Here is a 14,012-nt window from a genome sequence, read left to right as displayed (position 1 = left end):
CCCAAATCGTCATCCCTGTTTTCGCGCGTGAATAGTCTAATTTGCACGTAGAACATAACCGTGAAAAATCGAACCATCCGGATTCGTTTACCTAAATTTTCCGCATTTTGAAGAAAGCAACATATACCACGTACTCCAGTTTCGCTTGCCACTATCTTTTAACCTTCCAGGACAATAGGCTTACGAAGGAAACGTAGCGCTGCCGGCTACCGGCTAGCATCACTAGTACCTTATTTACCTCAAATTCTTTCCCCTCCTTCAATCGTTCCATGGGCGGTCTTGCGAAGTAAAAACCCATTGATATAGTTGCCAATTGCCCTTTAAGCTCACTCCACCAGCCTTTTTCCCTTTTTCTGTTTTTGGTGAAAACTGCATCTACAATCGCTTGCGGCCTAGCCAAAAATGTCATGTCCAATGGAATCAAGGGCAATATTTCTTTTAAAAGAACGAGAGCACGTAACAAGTATGACGTATAATGGACTTCAAGCGAATACCACTATTAGTATGGCATACAATGGATTTTCAGAAACAACAGGGGAGCACTCTTGCTTGGCCCCAACATTGCCCCAGTCCATACAAAACTCCGTTGTTATCCCTCGCGAGTTATCCCAGAGTAAAATCAATTTAAAAAGAAAAGAAAAGAAAAGAAAAAGACAAATCTGAGTGCTAATCAGTTAGTTTTATATCAAATTTGATCAGATCACTTTGCAAAAACCTATGACGTAAGAAAAGCAAGACCTCCAGCTACCTACTTACGTATGTCCGAGTAAGCCTTTCTCTTCTGAGTTTAAGATATGAGATACTCATACTACAACTCCCTGATGCATCTATCCCAGGCTGCAAACTCAGCCATAGATCTTCCAAATACCAGATCTATACCCCAAAGACATCAGTCCCATCTCCCATAACATGTTGGGAATACTTGCCATGTTAATCTTTGATCCCGGAATTTCGGACCAATTTACAGATATCTCGACCATTGGGATATGAAATGTATTGCACAAGTAGACCAATTCCACATCAAAACACCACCTGTAATAGAAATTGTAATTTAGCTACCGCATGGGAAAAGTCAGACTTGCAAAAGAGAAGGCAAGGGGAAAAAAAATCAAAGTTACAACAGTATAATGGTAAGACAAGAAGTACAGATATACAAACAAAATGCATCTATATGAGTTTAATCTTAACCTCCATTGAAGCAATTTCATTTCAGATCTTATAGGCAATTCTTTTGTCCTTAGCATCTTACATTTAGACAAATTCATAATCTCGTCAACCAAGACATAAACACCTTCCAATTTCCTATTTCTTCAGAATACCAATCCTTGAAAGATTACTATATTAGGCAAACAAGAACCATATCACCTTTTACATTATGAGACATCTAAGCGTAGGGCATGTTTCAGGACAATTGTGCACTCATCCAGAAAACAGAACCTGAATTCAATCAAAAAAGATGCAGCATCACTCCATAAGCAACTGAAATGGGCTGGCCTAGCAATCATGTCCTTAAATCCCAGAGTCCATTGTTACTAATTTAAGATGGGAACATTGACTATCAATATATGATGATGATGATGGCAATGGAAACTAGAAGCATGAGGTTTTAGTCCTCTTTGCCTCAATAGCCTTGCAATTGTGTCTTGTTCCAGGCTATATTACTAAGTTCAGCAATATTTGAAAAGCATGTCTCTAACTCACTCTCATTCTGACTCTCACCTATTTCCTGTATCTTCTCACAAATTTGGATCCATATGTTGAACAAATGATGCTTAAGAATTCTACACGCTTCACTAATTTGTTGTGTGCCAAGATACTGTATACATGAATAAAGTTCAAATAGCACAATCTGAACAGCTCCAGTATGTTATGCAAAGGAGACACACTTGTCTCCCTTTCATTCAACCTTCAAATTAACCCACACCCAAGTTGTACACATCACATAAAAGATCAATCCAGTATCACAAAATGGTAGTGTTCCTGTCTTTATCAACTGAAGCCTAACAGATTGTAGAAAAATTAACCAGTCATATTCAGTACGACATGAAGACCAAGCAAATATGAGAGGGAACAATAAATCATTATTCAAAATTTTAAGAGGAAATGCCAGTTATCCAAAGCACAAAAAAATAAAAAATAAATAAACTTGTGGTAGTGCACTACTACCATAATTGAAGGAGAAAGCCAGGTTCCTAGTTAGCAGATTAAAGTCAAAGATGGAAAAAAACTACTAGTACCTTTTCAAACGGATGTTTGTGAAAAGCTTCCGGGCAGCAGCCCTAGTAAACATCTTAAAACCACACTGGCAAAAGAGCAAGTAGTTAAAACTAAATGAAGAGCATAATCCTGCAATTTTGAGAAGGGAATCAAGAGACAAAGATGGAGAAAACTTAAATCAATTTATGGACCATAATCTAACCTGTGTATCCCGGATACCAGAGCCAACAGCCAACATAACCACAACGTGGAAACCCTTCATCAAAAAATTGCGGTACCACTTCCTCTGAAGCACAATTAAAACAGCTTTTACTTGCCTAGAAATTGTACAATCATATTTGATGGAACAATATTAACATTGCATAAAAAAAAATTAACAAGACTCAACTGTGGCCAGAGCCTGTTCCTCGAGATGAGCACGAGAACCAATTGCAGCAACTAGGACATCTGCTATTCTTAATGTTGAATCACTAGCTATAGATTGTCCAAATTCATGTCCCTTCCTAGCAACTGCAATGATCTGATGGCTTATTATTAGATATATCATAAAAACTCAGCTATAGAGAAACAAAAGACAATAATATAAATACATGAGAAATTTAACTGAGCACAAGTTGTTTGAAGTCATACCCAACTACCTACCTGATTTTCAAGCTTTTCAAGGTCAGTTACTTTTGTTGCACCATCAGCATCAAGCATTAGAAGGATTTCACCACGAGAGTGCAGCATTCCCTGTTTTACAATGCTTTCACAGAAGCAAAAAGCTTTAATCAGTTGCTACTAGAGGTCAAATTACAAACAGAGAGAAAAGAAGTAACATCACCATAAATAGTTAAGGATGGATAGATAGCTCGATTGGACTCACTTTTCGTATAGCTTCTCCCTTCCCATGGTTCCTTCCCAGAAGAATTACTCTAACGTTCTCTACCAAGTATCTTTTGACATAATCAAAAGCTACCCTTGTTGTTCCATCAGCACTTCCATCATCAACAATTATCACCTAATCCAACATAAATTCATCCAGACAGGAGTAGAGTCACTCGGATGATATAGAAAGCATGAAATATCAAGCCAATGTAGCACTTTAAAGGACAAGAGTATCATATTCCCTTCTTTTTACTGCATTGTCCTCAAACTAACTCATAAATAAGAACTTTGGAACGAGGCATTGTACAATCCAAAAATATATAAATCTGACAGGAGCAAGTCAGCGTATTGCATGCCACAAGCTATAAAGGTTCCGCCAAGATTCACTTTCACCTCAACTACAGGCCCTTAGTCAGCAAAAGGAACATGCAAATCTCTGCTAATTGAAATCCATTTAACAACAACATCCACCACAGGAAAGCCAATCCACAATTGAACACTGCTGCTCTTGAGTTCACTTTGTTTGGTAGGAACTGTAAAAATCATATTCAAAAGAAACTTGAAAGTGGAACGATTTGGTAAAGCAGACTGACAGCTTCAATTTCCCTTCAGATTTGGCAATCGAGGATAACTCCTCAGTCATACTCAATAACTAACACAGGTTTTCTTAAAAATTATCTTTGTAAAAAGCATAACTGTTGGCAAAATTTGCTGCAATTACAACTGTAATAGCTGTTTTTGAATCACTAATCCAAATTAGCAGAGCGGTAAGGTTCTATTTGTACATTTCTTTCATCAAGAAAAACATAAAATGATGATAGCTTATTCACCACTACAACAAGCAACCTTTCAGAAAGTAGCAAAAAACATAACCACATCACAACTGGGTGCTCAAAAAAACTTCTTTCACTATACTCCACTCTGCAACAGCAGCAGTTCCACTATCTGCCCTTGTCTTTACAAGATTTAAGTTACCTTTTATAGATGAAACCTATTGTTTATACAGTTTTACTTACAAGTCTTTTTGAGATGCAGAAGCTGATAAAATCAATCAACTTCATACATTTAAATGCAGAAAACAGACAAGTTCTATAATTTTACCTCATATGTGAAAGACTTGTCCTTTGCCGCACGCTGTTGAAGATAACTAGCAAAAGGATCAAAGTTATGATGCATATCAGATCAATTCATATTCCCAATAACTAATCAAAAATACCATCCATTGAAGATACAAAAATACTAGAAAAAATTATCTCAAAATGAATACTGGAATTAGAAATGGAAGAGAGAGAGAGAGAGAGAGAGAGAGCAAGTAAAATAAAATTTGCTAAGCCTCAGCTCACTTTAAGGTTTCATCAAGAGTTCCAGCAAGCCTATTTTCTTCATTGTAAGCGGGAACAATCAAAGATATGTACTTCTCAGCGGAATCAAAAATATGAGGACAAGGAACCTGGAAGGGAAGACATATAATAGTCAATTTACTGAACATAGATATGACTCATTAAGTTACAACTACACCACTATCAGCTCGTAATGTTGATCACTTATCCCCCAAACCCCCAAAATAATAATAATAATTGTAATGTTGACCCCTAAACCAGTATTCCTTTGGCTCCAAATCAATCTCCCCAATTAGCGGCAGAATTGCATCCTGAGGAATTGAAACATGTTCCTAGAGTTCAACAGGAAATTAACGGAAAGGGAAAGAGTAGAAGAGACAGAGACAACAATTGAACTATAAGTTGCAGATGAGTTCTCCCTACTTTATAAAGTCGTCATGATAAATAGTTTCCATATATTGATAGTCAGTTGTAGCATGCTAGAAGCATCCAACTCCCTAGTTAAGAACTAATGCAAAAGCCTTATATTTCCGTATAAAATTGCAAAAATGTAACTTTCCCCTAGAGAACAAGAGATCTTTGTGTGCTCGAAATTACCTGGTTCAACGAATTAGGATCCTCGAAAACAGGAGGAGCTTCAACGTGGCTGCAAACAGCAATATAACATGCTCACAAATTAATGCAACCACAGAAAAAAAATTAACTGTAGAAACATCGGAGAATTAGAATAAGAAACATTAAAGTCGAATTCACCGCAGGTCTTGGTAGGAAAAGGTAGACGAAGTATAGAAGAAAAAACCAAAAGATAAAAGAGCAAATACTATACTTGTGATTGAATCTTCTCCGGAAAGTTTCCAAGACCATAGCAGAAACTACTCCAAATGCTAACATTATTGCTACGATGAAAAGCACCTCGAACGCCGTCCAGATCACAGCTCCTCCCATCTTATTTTCCTTCCTCTGTTTGGGCAGTTTCGACGCATCGACCAATGTGATGGAAAACCGTGCAGAAGACTGCGGCTTAGTAGTTAGTCCCAAATCCAAATGCCTTCGAATTTTATTTACATTGAACTAATTTAGAATGGAGGTAAAACCTCGCCAACAAGCCCGTCTAGCTCAGTCGGTAGAGCGCAAGGCTCTTAACCTTGTGGTCGTGGGTTCGAGCCCCACGGTGGGCGTGTGTATTCTTTGTTTTCTTCATCCATTTTGTGTTTTCCCGGAAAATTTGAAACGATGATGTAATCTTAGTTATTAACTCATTATGTCCACAGTCCCACAGTCTGATGGATATTGGACCTTGCAGGATGAGTCCAATCTGTTGCTTACGCCAAAAGTGCAAAGGATTCCATTGCTTGGTCCAAAAGTGAATAGCTTCACTTGTGTCCTCTTCTCATGTCGGCCCAACAATGCCATCTGGGCTTGCTACAGCAACTCTTTAATTTTCTTCATTTTTTTTTAATTGCTCTGTTGGAATCTATCAATTTTTCAAAAATTAGTTTTTCAAATACTAAACCCCGTTTGAATTGGTCTTTTTTCAAAAACAAAATTTTCAAATACACAATAATTCAAAAAACATCTCATCCATACAATATATTAAATATTTCAAAAAAAATTTATAGTAAAAATTTTTCATATACACTGCCACAAATTTTTCAAAAACACCCCCGAAAATAGCTAATCCAAAAATACTCTAAAAAGTAGTCTAAATTTTTTTTAATGTTTAAAAAATATTCCAAAATATGTTCTAAAAACTCTACTGCTCTTAAATATCTCGAAATATATTCTAAAAACTCTGTTACGGTAAAAATTTTCAAAAACATCTCCAAAAATAGCTAATCCAAACGGATTCTTTGAAATATTCTTGAAAACAACTCCACAAAGCCAATCAGAGATATTTCTCCCAATCCCAGTTGCTTCAGGGAAAAATAAAGGAAAAAGATTTTGTATAATATTAAAGTAAACGTAACTCGTTACTTCAATTCTGTTTTAGGTCATTAAGTCCAGAAATTAATTGCACAAATCATCAAACCGAAACATTAAAAGATTCGAAGCAACTGACCACTGTTAATCTTAATTAGGCCACCTACATATTTATTCGATCACGCAGAACGAATTGTGTAATAATTGGTTTCACGTAGAGGGACATGCTGAATGCTTAATCGGTTCTTTGCACCGTAGACACGTGAAGGTCCTGTTTAATGAAAGGTGAAATTTTTAGAAAGACATGAATATGGTGGTGGGTTCAAATATTTATGTGCACTCGAGTGTTTGTATATGCAGTCCAATAAGTTTTTTTTTTTTTTTTCTTTAACAATGTACAAGATTGTAAAGTGGACTCATGTAAAAATTTTGTTGTGATTAACTGATAATTGGATTTGCATGCACCGTCTGTCAATAAAGGATTAAAATCGGTAGTGTTCGTTTAACTTAGATTTGTTGTATAGGATTAGGGTTGTACATGAATTGAGCCGCTTGCTAGCTCGACTCAAGCTCGGTCAATATCGAGTTGGAGTTCAAAAACATTAAACTCATTGGCTCACGAGCTTGATTATATATATTTTTTATTTTTTATTTTAATAGTAAAATTACATATATATATTCATAATATTTTATTATTTGTTAAGAACAATTATTATTTTTATTTATTTTTAAAAATAAAATAATTATTTTTTATTTTTTAAATATATAAAATAATTATTTTTTTAAAACTCGAGCTCGACTCGAATATGAGTCAAACTCGAGCTCGAGCTTGACATTTTGAGCTCGTCGAGTTCGAGCTTGACATTTTGAGGTTGACATTTCGAGCTCGTCGAGTTCATGTTTCATAAAATTAACTAGAGATTCGACTCAATTAGATCAAATATCGACTCGACTCAGCTCATTTGCATCCCATATAGGACTTGGGCAGGGTGATGGAATGAAAATTTCAGAAGAAATAAGGAAGCAGGGGTAGCAAGTTGCAAGGCCGAGATCCTAGGTCCCAGCACTTAAATGAACCCAAAGAAGCATCGTTGAACACAGCTCAACTTTCACCATTTTCAGTCATGTTAACTGAATGTCATGGCAATATGGCAAAGTGATAATTTCAGAAACCCCTCCTGAATTTTCTAATAATTTCACTGACACTTACCTCCATTGATTTGATAGTTTTAGTAACAAAATTTTAAAATAATATTGATTTGGTCAATTTTTTAAATGAATATCCAAGAATACCCTTGTGTAATGAGTTTTAATTTATTTTCCTATACAATTATAAGATTATCTAGTATAATTATAAGGAAAAGATGCTAAATTTTCAAGTCCATACCTACTATTTGATAAACAACTATAATAATAATAATAATTCTATCACTATGATAGGATACTTTTAATGGTACTTTATTATGTATTTAGATTTACAAGATAGAAAAGAAAATGTTGAAACAATTCATTTAAAGTTTATGAAATTTTCAGGTAATGGGATTATTAATAATTTGGTAGTGATTTTGGGGCCTTTTTTAATTTATTGTTAATTTTAGTACCAAAAAATAGAAAACAAAGATCAGCAAAAACATTAGATCACATATAAAATTAACTCGTCAAAAAAATCATTTGTTTGACATTTGGTTACAATAGAAACTAGAAGCAATAGTGGTAGTTCTACAGTTTTATTGGTGAAAAATTTTAAAAAAGGAATAAAGAGGAAAAAGAATGAAAAAATAATTTTAAAACTCATTCTAAGTATAAGTATACTAAATAAGGGAATTTCAATAAAATATTTAAGGGTAAAATTATCATTTTAAATGACAAGAGAGGTATGTGTAATTTTTCAAACCTCATGGGAGCTCAGTGAAATTATCAGGAACCTTAGGGGAGGTTTCTGAAATTATCCCTATGGCAAAGGAGAAAAAAGACCACCTCAATTCATGTGATCAAGAAAGCTGATGGAGAGATGAGATGGGCCTTCACAAACCGAATGATTAAAGTAAAGAGGGGGAACATGCAAAAGAAAGAAGCTTCTTCTTTTCTCTCCAACCTTTAAACAGAGACCATAAATAAAAGCCTTCTAAGAAGGCCAGTGGCAAATATTCATGGGTGAGCATCCTGCATGCCCCCATGGTCGGCCCTCTGCAGTACACAGTACACACTGCATATTCTTTAATTTTCTCCCATCATCACATCCTGACCTTTCACACTTGAGGCTATCATTCATGTAACGTAAATATACATTCATCCCGTGTTGCCTTATTTTATGCTGCCGTCAAAATCACCTTAAGGTTAACAAGTTCAATCCCTTTTGGCTAGAAGACTACTGGCCATGTTGATCTGTCACTTTTTACAATAACTTTGTTGAGGTTTTTTAGAACATTTTTATTTTAAAAAGTTTTTTTTTTTTTTGAAAAAAATGAAGGAAATATTTCAGTTGCAGTAATTGTTTTCAAACATAACAACAACTAGTTTGGTCGAGCAAAGGATAGCACGCCTAATTGGCAACGTAAGTAGCAGGATTAAGAGGGCAATGTTGCGGTTAAATTACATAATTAGTGGACTATTAAGCTACCTCCATCCACTAACTCGACGCCCACTTGAAACTGTTGACAGCAGATTCTCACCTTCTTAAAAGGAGAACTTTTTAACTTTTCGAGAAGCGTTTACTAACCTAATGCAGTTATTCCAGTTGAAGTAGTAAAGAAGTAAATACTAGTACTATAATAAACACTGAAAACTTGTTGTCTAGTGATTAATTTTACCGGGTTGTGACTTCAGCCTTTGGCTTTCATTTCACGGGTAGATCTCTGATCGAGTCACGAAAAAAACAGTGTTCATTGTCTGGCAATATTCAGACTGACGCAGGATTGAATGAAATGACTAGATTATTTTTTTTTTCTGTTTGCATGAATCCAAGCTCCCAATGGATGCAAACACGATAAGATATAGTATATCAAGTTTATGAGAACTATCTCTTAATTAAACTATGAACGCTAAGTACCAACTTGATGCCGCAAACATTTCTGCTATCAATTTCTGCTGTTGGTCCGATGATTGCCGCTGCTAAAACAGAAGCATATGCACAAGATATGAAGTACACTGAAAATTGATGCTTATGATTAGAAAATTGAACCGTTTCAACACAAAAATTTGTAGTTTCTTGCATTTACTACTTGTTAATTAGATTATTGGCCCCACGATTTTTTGGTAGCTTTTGTTGCATTCTGCACCTAATCAATACTTGACATTAGTTTCAGAGCAAGTAAGGCCCCTGGTCGATTAAATTCCAAGTACTTGAGACTACACAACAACAAGCGTCCTATAGTATAGTCTGCACATCATTCATCAGCTTTGGTCACCAACTTAATTGGCAGTTCTTTTTTTTTTATTTTTTATTTTCTTTTGCAAAAGATTGGCATTGATCTCATGAGCTTGCTCAAAGGGAAAAATTCAAAAGAAGTGAATTTGTTGAAATCTGAAGAAACTGATCCACTCGCAATTTATGCAGGTCTAATCACGCATCTCTTAGCAGGAACGTGGACTTATGAACATTGTTTATAGATATGGCAGGTTCACAAGTACAAAAATTCTTCTAGCCCACGAGAAAAGGAAAAAGTAACTACAAAGTCTTTAGTTCACCTCTAAAACCTGCAATTTATTCTGCTAGTTTACAGTCAAGAAAGATACAGAAAACTAAAATCCCCCAAAAAATTAATCAATTCCCGCCCACCCCGAAGATATAAAACTACTATTTTTCCAATAAAAGCATGAAAAGAAGAAGAAGAAGAAGAAAGACAACAAAGGAAGGTAGTCTTCAGAGGTACAGATAAAGAAAAGATCATGGAAAGAAACATGCCTAGTGAACCATGGCAACAGGAGGTGAATAATTGATGCTTCTCTGATTAGGCAAGGCAAGCATAGCGGTATGATCCAAGAAATCATTGAGTGCAACCACAGATTGCAGTATTGTCCTCAGATCATCCGCAAAAGAAAAACCCATGTTCCCAATTCTCCTCACTGCATAAACATAAAATGTAATGGCACCTTTCCTGAATTTAAATCTAGCCATTTCGCATCCGGTCTGACCCCTTATAAGCTTCCTGTTTACTTCCCCGAGTGGGATTTCTGGCGGCCAAACTCTGTCCACGGCAGCCTTCATATTCTCAGACTCGAATACAAAAACAACCACTTTAGACTTCTTTGTCCCCAGGCCAAGCGTCAGAGTGTGCCATGCATGGTGAGCCAAGATCGTGAAATTTGTCGGCAAGAATGCGGTAGTTGAAGGAAAAGGCTGCTTCCCGTTTGTCTTTTCTTGGTTTTGGTGGTGGTTGAGGTTGAGTGTCGGTGGAAGTGAGAGGAGGCGCAAGAATTCAAGAGGCCTAGCGCGACGGATTGTGAAGGATTTAACAATAAACTGGCCACCAAACCGAAGCCCTTTAACTTCAGAGCTAGGCTTGAATGCAAGGTCTGACGAGGTGGTGGATTTGGAGGTTTGATCATTCGGGTGCTGGTGTTTTGGTTTCTTGTTCTTCTTTTTCTCTTTTTCTTCCATGGATGAGGAGGAGGAGGAGTGGTTGAAGCGGCGTTGATGGTGGATTGGACTGCTTTTGGTCTTTGCGAAATGATAACTAGCAACCAATCTTCAACTTTTGATGATATGTTATACTCTGTAGCTAATCCTATACCTTTTCCTTTATCCCTCTTTTTTATTGAGATGGCATATGGTAGTATCTTCTACTATCTAAAAGGAAAGTCCGCTTTTACAAACTTTATCGTCCAACAATTATTACTAGTTTGGTGACTCTTCTGTATCCTTTATAATTTATTGTTGGTTTCTCTCTCTTTTTTTATTTTGGTTCTTTATTGTTGGTTTCTGGTATACTGAATTTGTGGATTCCAAAAAATAAAATAAAATAAAATCGATGACTAAAGTCAAAAACGCAATTGCGAATCTGTGATGTGAATAATATGTTAGCAAGAGATGTAACTCGTTTGATTGGGATTTACAAGAAGGACGAGCCCCTCGATTGATGTTGTAGTTTGAGGGGCTCACATTTCTGGAATGTGTTGATGGTTAATGATTTGGATGTAATTTATGAAATGTAATGAAGTATTCAGTAATCAGTAAGCCACTATCTTTTACTAATACTACGATATAGAATACCTCTAATATATATATATATATACAATTCCTAAAGAAAGAGAACAGCAAAACTTTATAGAGAGACATGTACCCAATCTAATTGCATGTACAATTTCTAAAATAAAATTACTAGCCAAAAACTACGTGCAATCAAAAGGTACATCAAACAAACTGATATATGAGATTACTAAATTATTAAGAGCTTAATTCTATTTGACATAATTTTAAAATTAATTGTCTACTGAATAAGTTCGATGTGATGAAAATTAAACTAATCAATGGTGAACCCTCTTTGCAAATGCAAATGAACGCTTAGTTTCAATCCAACGCTTAAAATGCACACACAACATCGCACGCTATCACTAACACTACCGTTTAACACCGCATGCTTTTTTGTATGGGAAATAATGGTTGTAAATTTAAATGTTCAATATATGCTATTAGAATTCAATAAGCAAAAAAGACTATAAAATCAATCATACTTAACTATCTCCAATGCACATATGAGGGTATTAAAAACCAACAAAAATGTGGACAAAAGACAATACACCAAACTATTAAACCCAGCAAACTAGTCAGAAAAAAGAACCCAACAAATTAACCCTTCAACCCAAATTTTCCAAAAACTCCACCTACTCATGGTGCCCATTGGGAACCCTGAGCACTATTCCTAACTCCCGCTCCTTCTCTTCTGTTTTCCATGATTAAAATACCAATGAAGTTAGCTATACTTCTCCTTGACTTCTATTCAAAATAATAATCCATCTTAATGAAATTTGATATTTTGGTATTCCTATGTTGGTTAAATACGGCTCTTCAAAAAATTAAAAAGAAAAAAGACTTTTATCAGATGTAATAAAAGAAGAATATCCCCGATCTTGCAATTACAAAAAACACATCCGCACACAATTACTTTTTCCTCTTATGTTGTTGTTCAAATGATTTTTTTTTTGTTTTCAATAATGTAGTTAATACGAAAAAAATCTAAATAGAGGGAATATAACAAATATAAATATGTGCAATGCTATGGTAAGTTGGGTGGAATGTAAATATAAAAAAAATTAATTATTTTACACGAATACTAGAATCAACAGAAGTGGCAATTACAAGTATGGAAGTGCTAAAATTAGCTCCCTAGCTCTTAATATAAATACGTGCGAGGGTTTGGTATCCCTTTTTGCTTTTTATCGTATTTTTTATTTGGTTAGTTACAAAGCACTTTGTTTGGAAGGAAGGAGATGAAGAGAAGACAAGACAAAATTAGAGAAATTAGCACATTTCCCTCATTTGAGAGATTTAAGTGAATAAAAATTGAGAAAAATATAGAGATGAAAATCTAAGAAAACTCTCTCTCAAAAAGCAGAGAGAAATGAGAGAGATTGTGGGTGAGCATTTAAAGCCCTGAAAGTGCTACTCTTCTTTCCTAACTTCAGCATTTTAATTTTCTTTTTTCTTTTCTCACTGAACTCGCAAACCAAAAAATTGTTAGACTGAAGGCACTGGTGGAGCATTTGAATGACACCAGAAGCAGCATGTGCGGTTAAAGATTTCGGGGTCACAAATGATTATTAGCACTCTTAATTTGGTATATGCGCAGTTACTGAGGATTAGGACCACCATTATGGATATCTTATTAAGGTAATTGCCGTCTAGTCGAATGTCGAAAACATTAGGACCACCATATACCATATGGGGTGTCTGCGCGTGTTTTTTGTTTTCTAAGGTACACGGACCACCATACTACTTGCTCTCCAATTTAATCCGTCTTGGCTTTGTAGAAGCTAGAAACTAGTTTTTTTTTCGGTATTTTCTTCAACATTTTCCCTAGTAATTAATGATTAAATACCCTCTTAATGTTCTATATATTTTCAGGACTAATTTTTAATGATTTGGAAAAGGTTAAAACAAAGGAGAATAACTTCCGCGTCTTGCATATACATACCAATGTTTTGAAAATTGGACCGAATTGACCGATCGGACCGAGAATCGGTCAAGTTTTCGATTCAATTCACTACTAGTGTTGACTTATTATAAAAAATCGATCAAAATTGCTAAAAATCGATCGAACTGTTTAACTCGAATTGATCCGTGGACCACAGTTTTTCATTTTCCCATCTTTTTTTTAAATGAACCTAAAGTTTTAAACATAAAACTTATCTATCGAATCTTTTGTTCGAAACCCTAATTTCTAAAAGAGTAATCAAACTCCTTCTATTTCTCACCCTCAAACTCAAAGATCGCCATTTTCTTTTGTAGTTCTATTAGATTTTGTTTAATTTCAAGAGTTTCAATGCATTTTGTTTAATTATAGAATATGGTTGTGATTTGCGTAGGATTTAAGATTTTTTTCCTAGTAGGTACGATTGAAATGAATTTATTTGTTTAAATTTATAATTTTAAAAATTTATTTATGTTTTAAAATATTTAATTTTTTAGCAGATGATGTCTTAAATTGGTCCATGAGATATCTTATTCTA

At 35.1% G+C, this 14,012-nt stretch overlaps 2 protein-coding genes and 1 non-coding gene across 3 annotated transcripts; 1 reads left to right on the top strand and 2 right to left on the bottom strand.

Moving 5' to 3' along the window:
• Positions 1–466: 466 nt before the first annotated feature.
• On the bottom strand, positions 467–5,410 carry LOC113761610 (dolichyl-phosphate beta-glucosyltransferase). The gene is made up of 10 exons (XM_027304679.1): positions 5,251–5,410; positions 5,022–5,070; positions 4,428–4,534; positions 4,186–4,231; positions 3,083–3,217; positions 2,860–2,949; positions 2,606–2,737; positions 2,420–2,503; positions 2,238–2,302; positions 467–1,032 (listed from the first exon to the last, which is right to left on the bottom strand). Exons 1-10 carry the CDS (start codon positions 5,367–5,369, stop codon positions 846–848), a joined length of 1,014 nt encoding a protein of 337 aa, XP_027160480.1. The 5' UTR covers positions 5,370–5,410; the 3' UTR covers positions 467–845.
• Positions 5,411–5,529: 119 nt separating this feature from the next.
• On the top strand, positions 5,530–5,602 carry TRNAK-CUU. The gene has a single exon. It is a non-coding gene; the product is annotated as a tRNA-Lys (tRNA).
• A 4,289-nt stretch (positions 5,603–9,891) lies between these two features.
• LOC113761400 lies at positions 9,892–11,126 on the bottom strand. The gene has a single exon (XM_027304368.1). It carries the CDS (start codon positions 10,942–10,944, stop codon positions 10,249–10,251), a length of 696 nt encoding a protein of 231 aa, XP_027160169.1. The 5' UTR covers positions 10,945–11,126; the 3' UTR covers positions 9,892–10,248.
• Between the last annotated feature and the right edge of the window lie 2,886 nt (positions 11,127–14,012).

Source organism: Coffea eugenioides, chromosome 2 (genome assembly GCF_003713205.1).
Source record: "Coffea eugenioides isolate CCC68of chromosome 2, Ceug_1.0, whole genome shotgun sequence".
Classification (NCBI taxonomy): Eukaryota; Viridiplantae; Streptophyta; class Magnoliopsida; order Gentianales; family Rubiaceae; genus Coffea; species Coffea eugenioides.
The sequence above is the reverse complement of the archived record's forward strand: the minus strand, read 5'-3'. Positions and strand labels throughout refer to the sequence as shown.